Source organism: Clarias gariepinus, chromosome 18, assembly GCF_024256425.1.
Source record: "Clarias gariepinus isolate MV-2021 ecotype Netherlands chromosome 18, CGAR_prim_01v2, whole genome shotgun sequence".
Lineage (NCBI taxonomy): Eukaryota > Metazoa > Chordata > Actinopteri > Siluriformes > Clariidae > Clarias > Clarias gariepinus.
Window position 1 is genome coordinate 14,751,177 of NC_071117.1, and position 20,927 is coordinate 14,772,103.

General features: G+C 36.8%; 1 protein-coding gene across 3 annotated transcripts; it reads right to left on the minus strand.

Annotated features, from left to right (window-relative positions):
* Positions 1-8,473: 8,473 nt before the first annotated feature.
* Positions 8,474-19,800, minus strand: serhl (serine hydrolase like). Of its 3 annotated transcripts, none has more exons than XM_053477555.1 (13): positions 19,634-19,800; positions 19,393-19,451; positions 19,120-19,269; positions 15,695-15,808; positions 15,461-15,502; positions 13,841-13,860; positions 13,545-13,619; positions 12,264-12,373; positions 12,096-12,175; positions 10,554-10,588; positions 10,275-10,351; positions 9,465-9,546; positions 8,474-9,375 (listed from the first exon to the last, which is right to left on the minus strand). In XM_053477555.1, the coding sequence occupies exons 2-13, from the start codon at positions 19,448-19,450 to the stop codon at positions 9,229-9,231; spliced, it is 990 nt and encodes a 329-aa protein (XP_053333530.1). In that variant the 5' UTR covers position 19,451; positions 19,634-19,800; the 3' UTR covers positions 8,474-9,228. The 3 variants fall into 3 exon arrangements, with proteins under 3 accessions (XP_053333530.1, XP_053333529.1, XP_053333532.1); XM_053477554.1 differs by having other exon boundaries at positions 19,674-19,799; XM_053477557.1 differs by lacking the exon at positions 19,634-19,800 and having other exon boundaries at positions 19,077-19,269; positions 19,393-19,597.
* Between the last annotated feature and the right edge of the window lie 1,127 nt (positions 19,801-20,927).

Consider the following 20,927-nt stretch of genomic DNA (forward strand, 5'->3'; position numbering starts at 1 on the left):
AGGGTTTTCAGTCTTTCCTGTTTTGTTTAACCCTAGGCGGGCTTGAATTAAGATGGGGTCCTGGGTCAGATGCTTCTTTTTATAGGATGCCAGACTTAGTGATCCTCTTCCAATGTGTTTCAGGTTTTGCCAACTTATGCTTTCCTTCTTAGTCATGGTATTTCTGTTAGATTTGTCTTCCAAACTAACATCTTTATGGAGCATGCCTTGGTACTGGTACCTCTGCAACTGTTCTTGTTTTTGCTTTTGCTGAGTTCTTGTTTTTGAGATAGGAATTGATTTGGCCCTTCTCTCACCATGTGATATTATTGTCGGTTTGGAATGCTCATTGTCTGATTGAACACTTGTTTGGACTGAAGGTTGATTGCTTGGAAGGGATTGCCTGGAAGATTCCACACTATCAGTACCAGATGCTGGCTTGCTGTGAGGGAAAAAAATATTTCACAACAATTATTCCTATTAATTCCTCACACTGAAGCTGCCACTTTCAAGGATAACAGAGGCATTAAATTTTAAGACAAGTACCTCCTCAATGGAAAACTGTAGGCTGAAGGATCCAGGGGGCTCCCACTGTCACTGAATGAAGAGATCTGGATAGGCCTCTTCAGGATGACAGGGGAAGAGAGTGGTATGGAACATGGAGAAAGTCTAGAAGGGCTAGAAGAAGCAAGCAATTGGGGACACGGGGAAAGCCTTGTAGGGGATATACAGAGAGGCTGTGGGCAGGGGGAAAGCCATATTGCAGGGTTGGAAGAGGAAAGAGTGAATGGACAAGGGGATGCACATGTAGGAGAGGAAGATGTTGAAACAGTTTGGGGAGATGGAGAAAGTCTTGAAGGTGAAGATGAACTGATGGGAATCAGATTTGGGGAGAGACGAGCAGGAGAGCTGGATGATGGAGAAGAAGAAAGATTTTGAAGGGCTGGGGAGAGACGAGTAGGGGATGTGGAGGATGGACGCTGTGGACAAGGTGAAAGTCTTGCAATAGAGTGAGAGGAGATATATAGGGGACATTGAATAGAGTTAGGAAATAATGACAATTCAGCTTGGTCTAGCTCACTTTGGTTCATAGTAGTGGATTTCAGTTAAACATTTACAGCACAGATTTTTAGGCAGGAAATAACACAGCAAGCAAAAGTCTTGAAAAATAAAGTGAAAGAGTGTTACAAAACAAAACGTTAAATAAAGTCTGATACTGTACATTATCCTTATTTAAAATATTACCAATTATTAAGATATTAAAAGTAACACATGTTTAAGTAGTTTAAATCACAAAAACAAGAAATAAAACTGACCTGTTAGTCTGCATCTCTCTGCATCTCTCTGGCTGGGAGTAACAGAATGTGAAAACGAGGGAAAAACAGAGCAGCAGAAAGTAGTGGGTACAACTCACATTCCCTCAATTCTTTTTATCTAAAGCCTCGCTGTCTAACTCACCCACTCCCATCACTCCACGGTTGATAAACGATGGAGAGTGTGTCAAAGTCCAGAAAGAGCATGAAGAAAGACTTCAAAAGCCATTTACAGTGTTAAGAATTTTATATAAATAATTTGGATTAAAACCTTGATTTAAACAAAACCCATTTTAATACAGTAGGTTATTTTTGATTGCATTTGATGTGTGAAAGGGTAAATCTCTTTTCTGTCGCAGCTTTTGTTTTGTCAAGAAACAGAATAAAATGCTTAATAAAAATAACAATTGAATGTAAATTGAGAAAAGTATCCAGTACTCCTCTTGTACCTCCAGGTTCTGGGTTCGATCCCATGTCTGTGTGCATGGAGTTTGCATGTTCTCCCCGTGCCAGTCAGTATCTGGTGTGGCCACCAGCTGCTTGAAGTACTGCAGTGCATCTCCTTCTCATGGACTGCCTATTGCGGACAGTCTGAGCACTGATGGAGGGATTGTGTGTTCCTGGTCTGACTCGGGCAGTTGTTGTGGCCATCCTGTACCTGTCACGCAGGTGTGATATTCGGATGTACCGATCCTGTGCAGGTGTTGTTACACCTGGTCTTCCACTGCGAGGATGATCAGCTGTCATTCCTGTCTCAATGTCGCGCCGTCTTAGGCGTCTCACAGTGCGGACATGGCGATTTATTGCCCTAGCCAATTAAACAACCTGGTCTTAATGGTCTTAACGACCATTCCACAGGTGCATGTTAATTAATTCATTATGGTTAATTGAACATGCTTGGAAAACATTGTTTAAACCCTTTACAATGAAGATCTATAAAGTTGTTTGGATTTTTACAACATTGTTGTTGAAATACACAGTCCTGAAAAAGGGACATTTCTTTTTTTGCTGAGTGTATATATATATATATATATATATATATATATATATATATATATATATATATAGGTTTTCAAGGATAACCAGGACAAAGTATTCCCTTTCTTTTTTTGAGCAGTGTACAGTATATTAATATATATTTAAATACTTATATAACTTATAACTTATATAACACTTAAATAAACCTGTTAAAAGACTAAAAAGCTTGATATGTTCTTGTTCAGTTGCCAGACAAATTTGCTAATTTATGGTAATTTATGGATTTATCTCTTGAAGGAAGACAAATGATTTGACAAATGATGATCTTAACCCTGACGTGGGTTCTTTCTTCTTTATATTATGGGGGTGGAGTGGGGTTGGGTGGATGTTCCTCAGCATCAGCGTGTGGGACGGTTTTCCTTTCAATAAGTTTGAACAGTTTTATTTATTTTATTTATGTTTTTGGTACATTCATGCTTATTTTCTTATTCATTTTGTTGTTTTTGTATTGCCCAGAGAATAAAAACATTTATTCTTTCAGTCTTCTGCAATCCTGGCCAGCAATTACTAAGGATGCTACGAACACATTAGGCACTCATATTTTGTACAGTGTTCTCCTTATATTAATTTAAGTCAAACCTCCTGGTAATGTGATGTTTTTGCAATGTCTTAGGGAACGCAGTCTCAATGCACACCTGTGAAACTTTCAGGAAGGAATGATGCACGCTTTATATCTGTATTTGTATATATTTATTACAAATTTACTGTATACATTTATATTACATTGCATGTCCATTCCAATAAATGTATTTGTATTCTGTTATATTCTTTTAGTACATTTTCTCAAATATGTTTTCTTAAATTCTTTTGAGGATTTTTTATTTAGACATTTGACATTGTCTCACATATAATACTGTAGATGACAAACAATATACTCTATCACTTATTGTAAAGTTTGGCTTTCTTATCTAACACAAACATGGTTCTGAGGTTTTGTTTAAAGAGAAAGTAACACAAACATCACTAATTTGCTCTTCGATCTCTTCACAGATATGCTACACTGTACTGCTATTTGACTGATACATCGGGTTGCACAGGAGACAAAAGACACCAATTAATATAGGACAATCAGGAATCAGGTATAAAGTACATTTATAAAAAAATCACTTAATGATTAGAAATATATTTAACTGTTTTAAACAATATGTGGCAGAATTAAGCTACCAGAACAGTCCAAAGCTTGCATGATTAAAAGATGAGCACAAATCATTAACCAAATCTTCTCAAAATATATATTTTATACTGTATATCCTGTGAAAACTTAAATATGGAACTTGTCCAAATAGCATTTGAACATTTTCGCTCATGTTTTAATTGGCACAATGTACTAAACTGTACCCGTCCTTGTCGTGGGGTTGGGACCTTCAAGGGTACATCTTTTGTCTGCATCTTCTACACAATTTAATGTGAATATATCATTATAGATCATTTAAGATACATCATTGTACAGAACCACTTGTCTCTTTAAAGGTACTATGTTCATGTCTCAGTTGAAACATACACACTTAAGGTACAAAACATACCTCTGACGTATACATTTTTGTGATTAGAAAATATACGATTTAATACCATTTTATTCTAAAAGTGTACCCCCCCCCCCCCCTCAAAAAAAAAACACACATTTAAACCATATCCTCCATAATACATATTCAATGTCAAACCTTCATGTCTAACAATCAAAGCACTATTATTGCAAAAGAATATCCATGGAAATTTTTATGGACTCGTCTTCGTAATCATTTGCTGATCGATGATATGAATCCAATCACTTATTGCGTCCCTCCTTCACACATTGTGTTATATGAGTGCGCTGCTGTCATCGTCTCGGTGGGTGTTTAGTGTGGGCACCAGAGGCTGGTGCTTGATGGACTTGTTACTCCACTTATGAGCATCTTGAAGCCCGGGCTCCAGGAAATAGAGGCAGGCTCCAAACCCGGCCAGGACCAGGACAGAAACAAGCAGATAGACCGGAACAAACCAGTCCACAAACATCCTGTACTGAATATGGAGTGAACTGGAATTTATTCTCTAAGTAGCATGCAGTAAACCCTAAGCAAATAATAAAAGTGTTGCCAAAAGACATGGCTTTGTAAAATGCACTGCAGTTTTAACCATAAAATGTCCAGACAAAGTAAGCATATTATGACTAGACTTTATAACGCATCTATGCGCATGAACATCCAGCATGCATGACTTCATACATGGCATGCAAGCTTGGCACGAGCCCATACCTGAATTAATATGCTCTTGTATTGCTTCTGGTTGGGTGGAAATCACTCTACTTGGACGATGATGATACCTGTGTGGCTGTATCACTAATAAGATCCGTGGAAGGTTATAAAGGTGAATGGAAAGATACAGCGATTTGATGTTGTATTTGCGAGTCTGCTTGCCGATCTCTCTCTTTTTCCTCTCTTCAGGGCTGTGCCATCCTCGTTTCACATGGGGGGGTGTGTTACTATAGTAACAGCTGTGGTAATGACGAGGAAAGGGTGGGTGAGTGATAGAGCCTTATATAAGGGATTTTTTTTTTGTCCTTCTGACCTGCTTTCTCTCCGTCCTTTGCTCCCTGCAGTAGCCGAAACCGGTGGGATGCTATAAAGGGATCCCTCTAATTGTTAGGCACAACCAATCATTATTAATAAGTTGCAAGGTGCATAATAGTGCATGCTGGGTTTTTTAATTTGCAAACACACCAACTCTCCATCTAAACTATCTCTCAAAATAGTCCCTTTTTCATTGTTTCTTACACAAGTTGCTTTGGAGAGACCAAACAACTACTCACACACTTAACTTACTCTGTGATTACTAGGACTGAAACCGAATGTAGGTTGCCTAAATAATACACAACAAGCTGTCTTATATTGACAAGGGTAATGAAGCTACAGAGTTCATTTAGTCCCTCCCCACCACATAAATAATACCAAAAAATTACAAAGAAATATTTAGTTTAATCTCATGAGTTGCCACTGTCTTCATATGAGGACATGGCATTTTCTTCCAACCACATTATGTGCATATCCACAAGATGTAAAGAAAATGATGCATTTTAAACTTCAAAAAAGATACGCAATCATTATTTACCACTTTTCTTTAAAAAATATTTATTAAAAAGTCTTAATAACTTAATAACTTGTAAAAAAAATCTTCATAATATGTGTTTTACAAATGGAATTTACAAAACAATACTAAACACAATTCACAGAGGTACAACTGTGTACATAATTTTTGGATGTTAAAAATTCAAAAAAGTGTATAATGTACCGTGAATGTGAAAATCACCTTTTCTGTGTGAATCGTGCTGGATTTGTGTGTGTATTTTGAGACTTTGCTGGCAGCAACATGGGTCGCTCGTACTCTTTAGCCAATCAGATGCGACCTCACCATTTAACCAATCACAGCCCTCCAGAAGCGGGGCACTCAAGTAGCTCAGCTTTGTACACCTTTTGTGCAATCTAAGTTAATTACAATGGAAATTAGGTTTTACTTATTTAAACCAAGAACAGGATGCATGTGTAAGTTATTACTTTTTTCATAATGTTTCATTAATGATCTTCGCCGAAAATAAATAAAGCTAACCAGCTTATTATCTTTATAAACACTTCACCCTCATTACATGTTTGTCAATCAAGACAGTCACAGTTTTTAATTTGGAGAATAGATCTTTCTATGGGTCACAGGGTAGTCTGATATCTAAATGCCACCAGCTTTGCTTTTATTTCATTAACAGCTCAAATGTGTATACCATAATGAATTAAAGCTGCACGATTTCAGCTTCTTCTTCTTGTCTTTCGGCTGTTTCCTTTCAGGGGTCGCCACAGCGAATCATCTGCCTCCATCTAACCCTATCCTCTGCATCCTCTTCTCTCACACCAACTAACTTCATGTCCTCTCTCACTGCATCCATAAATCTCCTCTTTGGTCTTCCTCTAGACCTCCTGCCTGGCAGTTCAAACCTCAGCATCCTTCTACCAATATATTCACAATCTCTCCTCTGAACATGTCCAAACCACCTCAATCTGGCCTCTCTGACTTTATCTCCAAAACATCTAACATGGGTTGTCCCTCTGATGAACTTATTCTTGATCCTATCCATCCTTGTCACTCCCAAGGAGAACCTCAACATCTTCAGCTCTGCTACCTCCAACTCTGCCTCCTGTCGTTTCTTCAGTGCCACTGTCTCTAAGCCGTAGAGCCTGCTCTCGCTACAAAGCACAATGTCCTCTGCAAACATCATAGTCCATGGGGTCCTGTCTAACCTCATCTGTCAACCTGTGCATCACCAAAGCAAACAAAAAGAGGCTTAGAGCCGATCCTTGATGCAGGCCCACCTCCACCTTGAACTCTTCTGTCACACCTACAGCACATCTCACTATGGTCTTACAGCGCTCATACATGTCCTGCACCACTCTAACATACTTCTCTGCCACTCCAGACTTTCTCATACAACACGATTTCAACATTTTTACTTTTTGATTTTAATTGAAACTGTCATACGATTTAATTCCTAAATAACAATGTCAAATATGATCACATTCAAATTTGCTTTGGTGCTGTCACTGAGCAAGAAGGCAGTTGTCATTTATAGGAATTATTAAACAGCTTCACAAACAGTCTCTTCAGTCACCATTATTTCTTACAATATGATTTCCTTACAATAATACAAATTATCAGAGTTATTGTAAATTATTAAAAACAAAAGATGTATTTCAATGTTCAGACGGTAGGTTATACTGTTTGAAATAAATGTTTTGAATCATGCTGCATATCCTGTTCAAACCACATTGTCTTAACATACTTGCTACATAAAGTACAACATGCTATGTGCTATAATATATTTATTGCTCTAACTGTAAGATCAAGAAGAAAGATAATGAACCACTTAAATTGTAAAGACAATAGTCAGTGGCATGCTATTTTTACTATGCTGAGTGTTTGCATTGTTTAAAAATGGGACAAACGTAATGAGGGTGAAGTGTTTATAAAGATGATAAAGTGGTTATCTGTGTTATTTTCAGGGAAGTTCATTATTGAAACATTTCGAAATAAAGTAATAACTTACATGTGCGTTCTGTTCTTGGTTTGAATAGGTAAAACTTTGTTTCCATTGTAATTAACTCAGATTGTGCAAAAGGTGTGCAAAGCTGAGCTACTCGAGTGCTGCACTCAGGAAGGGCTGTGATTGGTCGAATGGTGAAGTCGCATCTGATTGGCTAAAGAGTACCCAGCTTCACTTCTGATTTCTAATACTGTACCTCCTACATTATTAAGCTTGTCAGAAGGAAAACGCAATTACATATGATTGTCAGTAGGTGGCAAAATTCCCGCTTCAGCTACTACTGTACATGCCACAGTGGTTATGTAACACAAAGCCATGCAGACATGTAATTTTTTGTAATATGTTGTGGAGTAAAAGTAAAAAGGAATGTATCTTCTTATTATTAACTTATTATTAAAACTACTCACATATAGCACAGATATGTGTAATATGTAGTTAATTACAGCAACAAAGTAAATTTATTTTATACCTTTTAAGTTTGCTGCCCAGAAAAGTGTACAAAAGATATCCTTTGGTGTTTGATTTGAGTCTATTTGATGATGTAATCAATTGTTAAAGTTGTATTTCATGTTACAAAATGTATTTCATTATTTGCAAGTCAATTTAAACCTGTTTCACCATGATTTTCTTGTTGGTTTGCTGTCATATGTTTATATGAACGATATTATAATGTATCTTATATTAATATAATATTAATAACATATATATATATTTATTTTATAGCAATAAATTTTGTATTAAAATGTTTATACAAGTTTTTCTTTTCAAATAAGTGTGTATACATTTTTTTGTCTGGTTGACACTCTATCTGTCTCTCAAAAGTTTGGCAGATTTTTTTTTTGCATTCTATAGAAAACAAATGTTCATGGGTAAAATGCAAAAAGTAGCTCAGGGGCAGTTTAGAAAAAATGCACATAAGACAGACTGATGAAGCTGACACACACACACACAAAGAGCAGTTTTTCATTTTTTTAAGAATTAAAATATTTCATAGTTAGATTATCACAAGGACTATGAATAAAACATTAGTAATAAGAAAAACATATAACTAGTTTAATAGACAGGACTGAGCAGCAATCTGACATTTCAACCAATGTCTCAGTCAAATATTGTGAGATTAATTAATGTGCAAATAGTTTAATTTATCTCTCTTCTTGAAGCGTTAGCACCGAGGAGAAACTTTCTTTATTGGGATGACTAAGTGGCAATACGGTTAGATTGTTGGACAACTGATCATAAGGGATCCATGATGTTGCTACCTCTGGGCCATTAGACAAAGTGCTTAACCCTCACTTGCTCATATGCATAATAATATACATGTGTCGCTCTAGATGTCTGCAAAATGTATTAAATGTAAATTACTAAAAGAAAGGGAGGGAAATTTTGGGGCAAAGAAAATCATGTGTATGTTACCTAATACAGTAGAATATGTATAGCTACAGTAAGTGCTTTAAGGAAATGTAAATGAGCATAATCTGTCTAGTTTGTATTTAGTTACTACTGTAGCTGTTAAAGTGTCTGTGATGCTCCTGCACCACATTTAATAGGATTTTTAATGTTTTGTTCTTTAAATGCATTTTTTCCGTCTTCACTTTTGGAGATCAGATTTGTAAATGCTACAATTGTTCTTGTTCAATAATTTTACATTAAGTACATATTTTTGTTCTATGAACTTAAAACTTAGTTCATAGTTTAGTTCTATAAACTATGTGCATTAAAGAAGCATATATAGTAGAAAATATAAACAAAGTGAAGCATGGTCTCAGGCTGCCACACAAACTTGTAGAATATCTCCTTGATTGAACATCCATACAATCCATATGTGGGGGGGATGGGATTTTATAATTTAGGAGCCTGATTAACATTGGATTTATTGGGAGGTTGTTGAGATTTCTGAGACAGCAGGAAGTCAGTGATGAGGGGGGCCACACGCTCGGGGTTGTTCAAATGCACATGATGATCTCCTTCCACTGTTAAGATGGTGTTCTGACGAGTGGTAAAAGACAGAGAGATGATGCCACGGTAATGTGTCTGTATTTACAGTATGAGTGGAATGACATCATGTAGGTACTCACTCTTTGATTTGACCAGCCTTTTAATAAGGGAACAGCTAACTCCTCTGGTTGAGGGAAGGTCTTCTGCAGACCATCCATCGCTCTGAAATCAATCCAGGAATCAGAGATATAAAATGCATTGCATTTAATGATTAAGAATTAGTGATAATGCCAGACGGATAATAAGGGTTGCAAGGCTACTAATTTATACTAGTTGATCAGTAATTGAAAAAAGTATATGTGGATTAAATCCCAGAAAATTCACAAGGTATGGTACACCCAAGGTATGGTACACTAACTCATCACAGGACACAAGCACACACACACAATCACATGCTACATGATATGTATCTGCTACTTATGCTCTGTAAAGCCTTTATAACGGCTCTATTTTGAGGTACTGTTTGTTAACTGGTGATTTTTGAGACTAGTAACTTTAAATGAACTTCTCTGCAGCATAAATACTGCAGAGAAGTAGAGAAGTAGATTTCTATCTTGCTTTCCTAGGAAGGTATTTATGAGAGCCAGTTCCATCATGGTGCTTGATGGGTTTGCTAATGCACATGATGATACTGTTCTTGCAAGAACTATTAGAGAACAGCTGACCTTCATGTCTTAAAATAACACCTGACTGTTGTTGTTGTTACAAAAATTTTAACTGGTACTCTATGTCACCACTAATACCAGAGTTACTGCCCCATAACTATTACTAAACATATATTAAAGATGCTGGGACAATTTAAAGTTATTATTAAATAAGACTGAGTTATAATACAATGTATTCAAGTAAAATATTGTGTAAAGCGCAGTTATTGGGACTTTGTGACTCACCGCAGCACTAACACCTTAGTGTTTATCTGTGACTGCAACTGTAGACACTGCTCTAATGTATTCCTCACAATGTTAGTCTGAAACAATCAAAATATCGTCAAGTATTTAAACATAACTTCATTCTATTCTTTTGTAATATTTCATTTTATTTGTAAACAATTTATAAACAATAAATACAGTTTAAAATCTTGATTAGCAAAATAAATTGTTTATTATTTAGAAAAAAATATTTTTAGTATCCAGAAAAGAATGTTATTAAAAATGAAAATTGTGACTCACCAGGTTTATTCTGAGGTCTCTGGTGAACACCAGCCCTTTAAGAGAAAAAACAGTAATGTAAGAAAATGAAGGAAATTAAATACATCTCTATTTTAGTTCATCCATCCCAAAATTAACAACATAGTCATGACTAATAATAATTTTTTCCTTTGCTATAACACACCCAAGTGCACTATATAATTTCATACCATACTATATATTATATATCACATGAGAGGGAGTGCTGATATTTAACACAACAGCACAGCCTCAAATGTAATATTGCTTTTATACTATGACAGTTTCACAACCACAACTTATTATCAACAGATTATGATTTGGCTGTTTATTTAACCCATTATTTTGCTCAGCCAACTGAGTTTCTTTTTATATTTCCACTTATTCCACATTATATGAAACATCACGTCTGTTAACTTTCGGGTTCTGGCTCTTAGCGGTAAATAGAATTGCGCAATGTAGTGTGTACAATCACTTTTGACACCAAGCATTGCCCTTGACCAGGGATTAGAGAGCGGTTTGGGATTCAGCTTTGTGTTAGGAGCAAGCTAGTTTTGTAGCCATTAATAAAAGGACACAGGTGGTTTGTAGGCGATTCAGAACGAGAATTATAAATTGTTGTTTAAAATGACCTAACATTATCAGATGTGTTTTCTTGCCTGAATGGTTTTGAATGTGGGGTGTAGCTGCCTGTAGTGATTATTAAAGTGCCCCTATTATGCCATTTTGAAGGTTGCTAATATTGCTTAATGAATATCTTAAAACAGGTTTACATGTATACAAGGTCAAAAAACACTTTAGTTTTCTCCAAAAATAGATTAAATTTTACCCCATTTATAAATGATTTGTAAACAACTCGGGTGAAGCAGTTTGAAGATTCAGTCTGTCTAAACCCCTCCTTTCTGTGGGCCCTCACTGCTGTGATTGGTCAGATGGCGTGGTGATTTATGACTGGTCTACCGCTACAGTGTGTGTCGGAAGAACTAACCCTAACCCTAACCCTAGCGTGTGCACATGCTCCGTTCCCTTACTCTTCGGCATTTTTCCCCTCGGGGCTTGCCGTAGATAGGCATGCGCACTTCGCGAGTGTTAGAGTTCAGTTTTGGCCAACCCTAACCCTTTTTTTTAATAGACAAAAACTTAATTTATTGTGCACTGTCAGCATCACAGATAGTGCAGATAGTTTATGTTCACATACAGCTACATGACACACTGCATGAAAGAAAATATTTGAGAAAGCATAATAGTGCCACTTTAATTACAGTGTAATTAATGACTATAGGTTATAAATATAAGCTCCTTATATTTTACAGTAATAGCAAGAGGCAACATAGTTTTAGATATAAAAAATAAGTTGTTTTTTTTAAATAATTTGTGGCAGCACTGCATTAAAATATGTCTTTCATTGTTTTTCATTCACATCTCTGGATTTTCCTCCAAGGTTCCTGCAAGGACCTACAAGCTATTTATTCTTCCCTATAAATCATCTAGGTACCAATTAAAAATATTTATTTTCTGTAAGACAAATCACAAGGAAGCTCTAACCTCCATCTACCTCCCGGACTCCTCGTTCTAGAAGAATCTCTACTGACTTGTCTGAGAGAAACTTGTTCGCTGCCTTCAATCTAGAAAAAAAAGCCGAGCCATGAAACAAAGAAGGCCGTGAACATACATTTTTACCTGAGGAAAAGCTACATATCTGGGATACTTTACCGCTCTTTGGCTGCCTCATAGGTGTAGATCCTTTCTTTTCTGTCTGCCAATTTTTTTTCATACTCTATCATTTCTTCAATCCCTCTGGTCATGATAAGCCCTATTCTTTTCTGTGGGAGAAAAGATGATAATTAATTAACCAAAATGACCAGAAATAAAGGGAAGAGTTTTCAGACTCTTTCAAGTTTTCCACATTGTGTTATGTTTCACACTCATCTTAAAATGCATTCAAGTGTTTGGTGTTTTTTGTTAAAAAAAACTCTGGTACACGGAGCTCTGGTACAACCTACTCCTATTAGTGTCCTTGATATGAATGAATTGGCCATAATTAGGAAAGGCACACACATGTCAATCAGGTGTCACTGTATGTCACATAAAAGAAAAAAAAAAAAAACATAAGGTCCTGAGCATTATCTGTAGACTTGTGAAACAGGATCGACACAGATCTGGTGAATGACATAAGGAAATTTTTGCAGCATTGAAAGAGCCCACAGCCAAGAGCACCACAGCCTCTATTAATTTTCAATGGAATAGCTAATAAAGTAAAACAACTAATAATCCACTCCAAGTAACCGGAGATCAATGGCCATGGTCAGACAAGTAACCAAGAACCCAAGATGATATATGAGATTTTGAGTTCTCTGGTGCAGATGTGAGAGCCTCACAGAAGGACAACCATTACTGAAACACTCCAGCACTCAGGGCCAATCACAATGGTGGCAGCCTCATGCCTTGGGGATGTTATTTTGCAACTCCGACTGGGAGACTAGTCAGAATAGAAAAAAAAACACAGATGCAGAAAAATAAAGATCTATCCTGAGTGAAAGCCTTGTCCAGAGTGCTTAGGATCTCAGGCTTGGGTGACAGTTTACAACAACACCATGAACCACTAATAAAACACAAGAGTGGCTTTAGCACATCTTGAGCGGCCCAGCCAGAGTCAGGATCTGAACCCAGTAAAGCATCTCTGGAGAGATCTGAAAATGGCTGTGCATCGACTCTGGCCATCCAACCTGGTTGACCTGCCAAGAAGAAGGGGAGAAGCTTCGAAAAGAAAGGAGTGCCAGGCTTATAGCATTATTCATAAGGCCATCTTTGCTGTCAAAGGTGTTTAAACACCTACTAATGGTCTAAATACTTATGTAAATGGGATATATCAGTCTTTATTGTAAAATGCATTAACAAAACACCCCAAACACCCGTGTTTACTTTGTCATTGTGAAGAATGGTGTAAAATGATAAGGGGAAATTCTTTCATTATCTGGTGTCTTGTGTTTGTACCACATCTATTGGGAGAAATCCATAGGAGTCCATGAGCACTAAAGCCTCCACCATGTCTGGATACAAAGCACACAGCTGGAAAGAAATATGCATGTCACACACAGCACAATGAAATATCTGTACAGCTTAAAACGCTATAAAAGATTGAAAACAAATTAATAAATCATTCTTATTATTAAGTAATTGCTTTTTGTTAATTATATGATTTATTATATTTTGAGCTGCACTCTGTATGGACAAAAAAATGAAAAAACAAAGAGATTAAGATATTATTATGATTATGATTATTGCCTTACCATTCCACCTATATTTCCTCCTGTAAATTGAACAAAGAAAGGGTATATCAGATCACTAGGCAGATTAATAATCTAGCAACCTGTTATCACAATAAACAATCCTCATAGATGATAATGATCTGGTAGAATGTGCCACTGCAGATTGTAGAATAATTAGCACAAAAAGGCAGCTTCCTGTAATAAACGAATAAACTGAGTCTCATGGTGTCACATCACTTGTATTAGCAGCACTGTGACATTTGGGGAGATTGATGAGAAATTCAACTTCCTGACCTTTGTCAAGCCCATTTAACGCCTACCTACCAGAGGTGGGTAGTAACGAGTTACATTTACTTACATATGTTACCTACAGTAGGTATTTATTTCAAAAGCTTTATATTGTGAAAAAAGGGAGTTTAGGAAACTTGTGTTTCATATTCCCTAATTTGCTATTTTGTAAAGATTTTTAGTTTTATTCATTTATTTTATTATTTGGATATGTCGCAATTTGTACATAATTTTATTATCTGACTGCTTACAAAATAAAAAAAAAATCAGACATTATGATGAAACAGTTACTCAGTATTTGAGTATCTTATTAATGAATACTGTTTTACTCTGACTTGAGTAATATTTCGGATGACAAATTTTTTTACTTCTACTTGAGTAATATTATTTTGAAGTACAGCTACTTACTTAGCAGCTCTTACTTGAATACATTTTTTGGCTACTCTACCCACCTCTGGTAACTACTGTACAAAAAATTAATAGTGGAAATCTAACAAGGACTCGTCCGCTCTGACAACAAATACACAATCCTTAAAATAAAAATGTGCTACAAAAAAAATGGCAAAAAACAATATGTATGAAGAAAGGACAGAAAGAGCCTATCCCAAGAGACTTGAGGCAAGGTGCCAATCCATCCCTGGGCACACTCACACACTCATTCACACATTATGGGCAATTTGGAAATGCCAATTAGCCTAATCTGTCTTTGGATTGTGGGAGAGTGCCTGCAGGACAAACTCTATGCACGCAGAATCGATCCCTGCACCTTGGAGTAGCGAGGACACGGTGCTAAACACTACACCCTCATCCCACCTACTCATATTTAACTCACTATTGCAAAATTTTATTATTAATTATATTAGTAGGTGTTGTCTATGACATAAAATATACAGTCTGGTTTATAATAATTCAGACAGCGACCTAGCTTTTTTCCCCCTCTCTCTCTCTACAGCTGTATAATGTATCTGAAATGAAGTATCAAGATGTGCTTGAAATGTTGCCACAAACTTTTAGCTTAAATTTAAAGTGTTGGGCAAAATGATTCCATTTAATATTTAGGACTAATAACTATTTAAATTTTTAAATCTGCTCATTATCATAGGTTTAAAAGCAATTAGACAAACTAACATAATTACAAATATTTGGATTATTTTCTATTTTCAACAGGACACATTGTTAACAAATCTGTATTTCATGATAAATATAGGTATAATTATATTCTTGTCCCGCTGTCCCTAGTGAAGGAATCTACGGAAGGGTGATCCATCTTTTAATAATATAGCAGCAAATAGAAACAAGAGGATAGTACACTACAGTAACATTGATGAAGAAGATATAAGAATGCCAGCTTACCCATGCTGTGGCCAATTATGGAAAAGCGTTTCCACTGTAGAGCTGGCCACGGAGAGACAAAACACACAGACCATCAGTAAAAAAACAAGCAGACAGCTCTAAATGACGTCACAATAAACAATAAAATGTGAATTTTTAGAAACGTACACCCAGCAACATATCACAAATTACTAAAAAATTAAGTCTTAATACACAAAGTTCACAAACAAAATACACTCCATCAAATACACTAACCATCAATGACACGTCGTATGTCTGAGATATAATTGGGAAACATGTAAAAAGTTCCTGCGGGTCTGTGAGAGGAGAAGCCATGACCAGGCAAATCTACCGCCACACACCTCCAATCTGAGAGAGAGAGAGAGAGAGAGAAAGAGAGACATAGATGGTTAGACAAAAAGACAAACAGACAGACATATAGACAGACATAGAAACAAGACTGCCTGGCCAAAAAAGCTGTCATTTTAGAAGGAGCAATGGAAAAAGGTTGTGCAGTCTGATGAGGTCAGATTGACCCTATACCAGAGTGATGGGCGTGTCACAAACTAAGACTAAAAGAGTGGTAAGACAACTGAGTAACTGTCCAGCAAAAAGGGACAGAGAACATCACAGAAGGCCGATATGGTGCAAAGTGGAAACATTTTGCATTCTAATGTGGACGCATCTGTGCTCTGATATGGCAGGCATGCGCACATAGATACATCTTTGGGATAAAACATGTAATATCTGTGTAACGGCTCGTTCATTTCAAACAACAGATGCTAATTTAACAAAAATATGCTCTGGAGCACGACAAGTAGTTAGTCGGCTATATATGTTGAGGTCCAGGAAAAAAAAAAGAAATTTAGACGTCTTAGCTTTTTTATTACTATGGAAAATTCCACCCTTTTATAGCAGCTGTTTTTACACCAATATAAAATCAGCCAGCAACTTACTCATGCAGAGGAAAATGTCACATGAATTCCCATCTGCCTATTCTATTTCAAGACGCATGACTTTGTGTGTATGTGTACATATGATCTACAGTAGGACCACGCATAAAAGTGACTCAGATCTGATCAAATCAGAAAAACATCAGATTTGTTTGTTTGTTTATTTGCCTGAAGGACCATTTATGCATTTTTCTTTCCTGATGGCACAGGCATATTTCAGGACTCACATTATGAGAGTGGTACTGGGAGCATAAGGAATCAATTTCACACATGAATTAGCCACCACATTGCGTGCTGTAATCAAAGCTGAAGGCAATCAAGTAAAATTATAGTGTGTGTGGCTGTTTTTTGGCCAGGCAGTGCGGATAGACACAAACGGAGCAAACAAGAAACAGACAGAGAGAGAGACAAGACAGACAAACAAACTGTTACAAACTGATAGACACAAAAAAACCTGACATGGATAGATGTAGACAGAAGGGTATAGACTGACTAATACTGAAGACAAAGTCAGACAAGGCCAGCAGTAGAACAGAAACAGAAATCCAACAGACAGACAGATACAGTGCCGGGCAAAGGTTTTAGGAAGGTGTTCTGTGCTGTACAGTAAAAATGCTTTCAAAAATAGAAGTGTTAATAGTTTATTTTTTATCAGTTAACAAAATGGAAAATAAATGAACAGAAGAAAAATCCAAATCAAATTAAATCAGTATTCGGTGTTACACTCTAAAACCTAAATTGCCATGAATTTTTTTAAGCACATTTGCGCACAGTTTTGGAAAAAACTTGGCAGGTAAGCTGTTCTAACCACAGATCTTCTGTGCATATAGGATGCCTTAATGTAATCCCAGACAGGCTCGATGATGTGAAGATCAGGGACCAAACCATCAATTCCAGGACTTTTTGCTCCTTTCTATGCTGAAGATAGTTTTTAATGTCATTGGGTGGTATGTTTCGGTCATATCCTGCTGCAGAATACATTTGGGGCCAATTAGAAACCTCCCTGATGGAACTGCACTATGGATAACTATCTGTCTGTATTTCTCAGCATTGAGGACACTATTAAACCTGACCAAAATTTCAACTCCATTTATAGAAATGCAGCCCCAAACTTGCAAGGAACATCCACCATGCTTCACTGCAGACACTCATTATTGCACCGCTCTCCAGCTTTTCGACAAGACAAATATTACAAATAAGGCTCATCAATCCAGAACACCTGCTACCATTTTTCAACACCCTAGTTACTACGTTTTTGTCCATAGTTGAGGCTCTTAGCCTTGTTTCCTCGTTAGAGGAATGGCTTTTGGGCCACAATTCGTTCATGAAGATCACTTCCTTGCCAGACTGGGTCCAGCTGGTTTTTGTCAGTTTTTTGCTTGTGGCATTGCTGGACCACTTCCGCTGACGGAGGGAAATGAGCATGATGTACCCTTCATCTGCTGCACATAATATTCCTTGGCCAACCACTGTGTCCACGGTCCTTAACAGTGCCTGTTTCTATTTGCCTCTTCAAAATTGCTTTGACAGCACATCTTGAAACCTCAGTCTGCTTTGAAATCTTTGCTTGGGAGAGACTTTGCTAATGCATTATATCTACCTTGTATCTTGTTGTTGTGCCATAATGTTTGGTATGTGACATGAAACTTGTTGTCTTCCACAACCTCACCTTAGTGACGAGTCTACAATACCTGTTCCTCACATTCTTGTTCCTCCAAAGTTTGGACAGATCTTCTAATTTTATGGTCTTTCGTTCTAATTCCTAATACCCTTATCTCACCTATACGATTTGACTAGCGGTGGAATGGGTTGTTAGGCCCTATGAACCGCCGTGAGGATCGGACAAAAAATGTAACTTGTTTAAAGTTTAATTTTTCATGCGAAAAGATTTACGTAGTCACTATGCCAAAACTTGCCATGAATCGTAATAAATCGTACTTACAACGCTGACCCCACGTAGGGGTCCCCGAGACAGGGGTATTAGCACCTGCTTAATATAACTGGTAAATCTTACATCCGGCTCTGCTCCTACAAAAAACCCTGACTTTGCACAAATGTAAAATTTTATACTGGTTAGAAGCCAAAAGATAGTCCTGACAAATATTAATTTGATTTTGAGTTTTCTCCTGTTAGCTTACTTTTTTTTCCTCCGTCTACAAAACAAAAACATTTTAAATTTGATATATTCTTAGTTCACTAGTTAATAGTTGTGATCTTGAATGACAATGCATGTCCCTACACTTCTGCCCATGATGTCAACACTCGGACGAGTTAAAGCATCCTCCCTATAGTCCTGATCTCGCTCCATCTGACTTTCACCAGTTTGGTTCCCTGAAAGCAGCCCTACGAGGATGAAAATTCACTTCTGATGAAGAAGTGAAGACAGCGGTGTATTAGTAGCTTGCAGCTCAGACTAAAACATTTTTTTAAATGAGGCATTACGAAAGCTCATTGACAGATGGACAAAGTGTATTGAAAGGCAAAGAGATTATACAGAAAATTATATATTCGTCTTCTCTAAAAAGCTGATTTCAATAAATTCTACAGCCAAAGTGTGGCTAATGACAATCAGAGGGACAAACACAGAGTCAGAGCAAAACACATGCAGACAGATAAATAACGAAGACAGGTTGACAGACTGAGAGACCAACAGACACATACATAGAAAAGAAGAGTGTCATAACTATAAACGGAATTGTGATTATGTGATGTATAAAGTTTTGGCACCAGAAGGTAACAGTGGGATAAGACTGTTAAAGGAGCCGCTGTTGTCGGACCAGCCGTGCAAACAGAGGACAGGACGTCCATGATCAGGACCCCAGACGCGGCCTCTCATTTCACCCCATGGCACGGGCATCCTGAACTCAGACACTGTCACTACAAAAACACACAGAAATACACACAAGGTCACACTGCAACTGTGTGTGTGTGTGTGTGTGTGTGTGTGTGTGTGTGTGTGTGTGTGTGTGTGTAAAAATGTATAGACAGGTATTCTCTCACCAGATTGCTTCATTGTTGCCATGGCCAAATGTCTGACACCTTTCAATGCCTGAATCATTCTTTACACACACACACACACACACACACACACGTTACTGTACACATCTGCAATGTGCAGTTATTTGAACTGAAGAAGTATATCTACAATAAAAGTTTTAATCCTAATTCATGCAGAGACATTCAACACACACACACACACACAGGCTCGTGCAGAAATACACAAAAAAAAAATAAAAAGTACACTCATGAATCAGGTGAAGGTAGAAACCAGGAGATCTGACCTAAAAAGTCACACCACGGGGTTCAGGAGAGACGGACAGAGTGAAGTCAGCAATAATAACATCCTCCCCGAGGATTTTAACACAAAAGCCGGTTTACTCTCGTTTAACGCTAAGCTAAACTGCGTTGGGTGGTTTCTATTATTAGCTAAATTGCACTAAATGGAATGAAAACGTATTCGTTTAATAATATACAAAACTAATTAAATCATACTGAGTGTGTTACAATATCAAACTAAATTCCAATACACACCAGTTTTAATTTATGAAACACGCCAGCATTGTACAGCACTACCATAACACATTCTATGTACAGTAAAAACACAATGCTAATCTATGTGGTATGGTCGTTAAAGAGGAACCTAGACGCGACTGAACCACATGTAACATAGCATACTAAACTTTCTATTATATAGTGTATGTGTATTATATAGTTTAATACTAGATAATATGCATTAACAAGTAAAAAGTACAAAATGGTATTTTACCAAGTTTACCATATTAAACTTTACCAAAGCAGTGTAAAAAAAAAAAAAATTAAAAGTTTATACTAAAATAGAATGTTAATATTGTACAATTCCAAAATAAGCCATACTAAATAGTAAGCCGAACCATACTAGGTAGTATGCGAAAAACCTGTATACTGTAAACTGTATATACATACTAAATAGTAAGTTTAAATATTATATTAAAGAAAAATATTAAACTAAGTATTAAAATACACCTTAAGTATCTTGAGTGTAATCTATAGTACTAACGAGCACTAATTAGTACTAAACTGTAACACATAATGTGTATGACTAAACTAAACTGTAGGCCAAATATACCAAAATATACTTGTAAACTTGTATGAACTGCCATATTACACTTTACCATATAGTATGTTGTTGTTGGTCTTTCAGCTGCTCCCGGCAAGAAGTCACCACGGCGGACACTTGGTCCACATCCCTGGGCTTGGGACCGGCACTGTATCCAGTGGCTGGGAATCAAACCTGGGTCTTTCGCGTGGCAGGCGAAACAACTACCACTGAGCCACCACAAGTAGAGCAGTATGTTAAAATACCATATCCTACATTGCTCTAAAATATATGGTGAAATATTATAATAAACACTACTAATAAAAACTGTACTACATAGTATTACTACACTAAACTGTACTATGTATGACCACACTAAGCTGTACTATTTAGTATGCAATGCTGTACTAAGGTGTACTACATAACATATATTGTATGACCTCAATAAACTGTATTATGT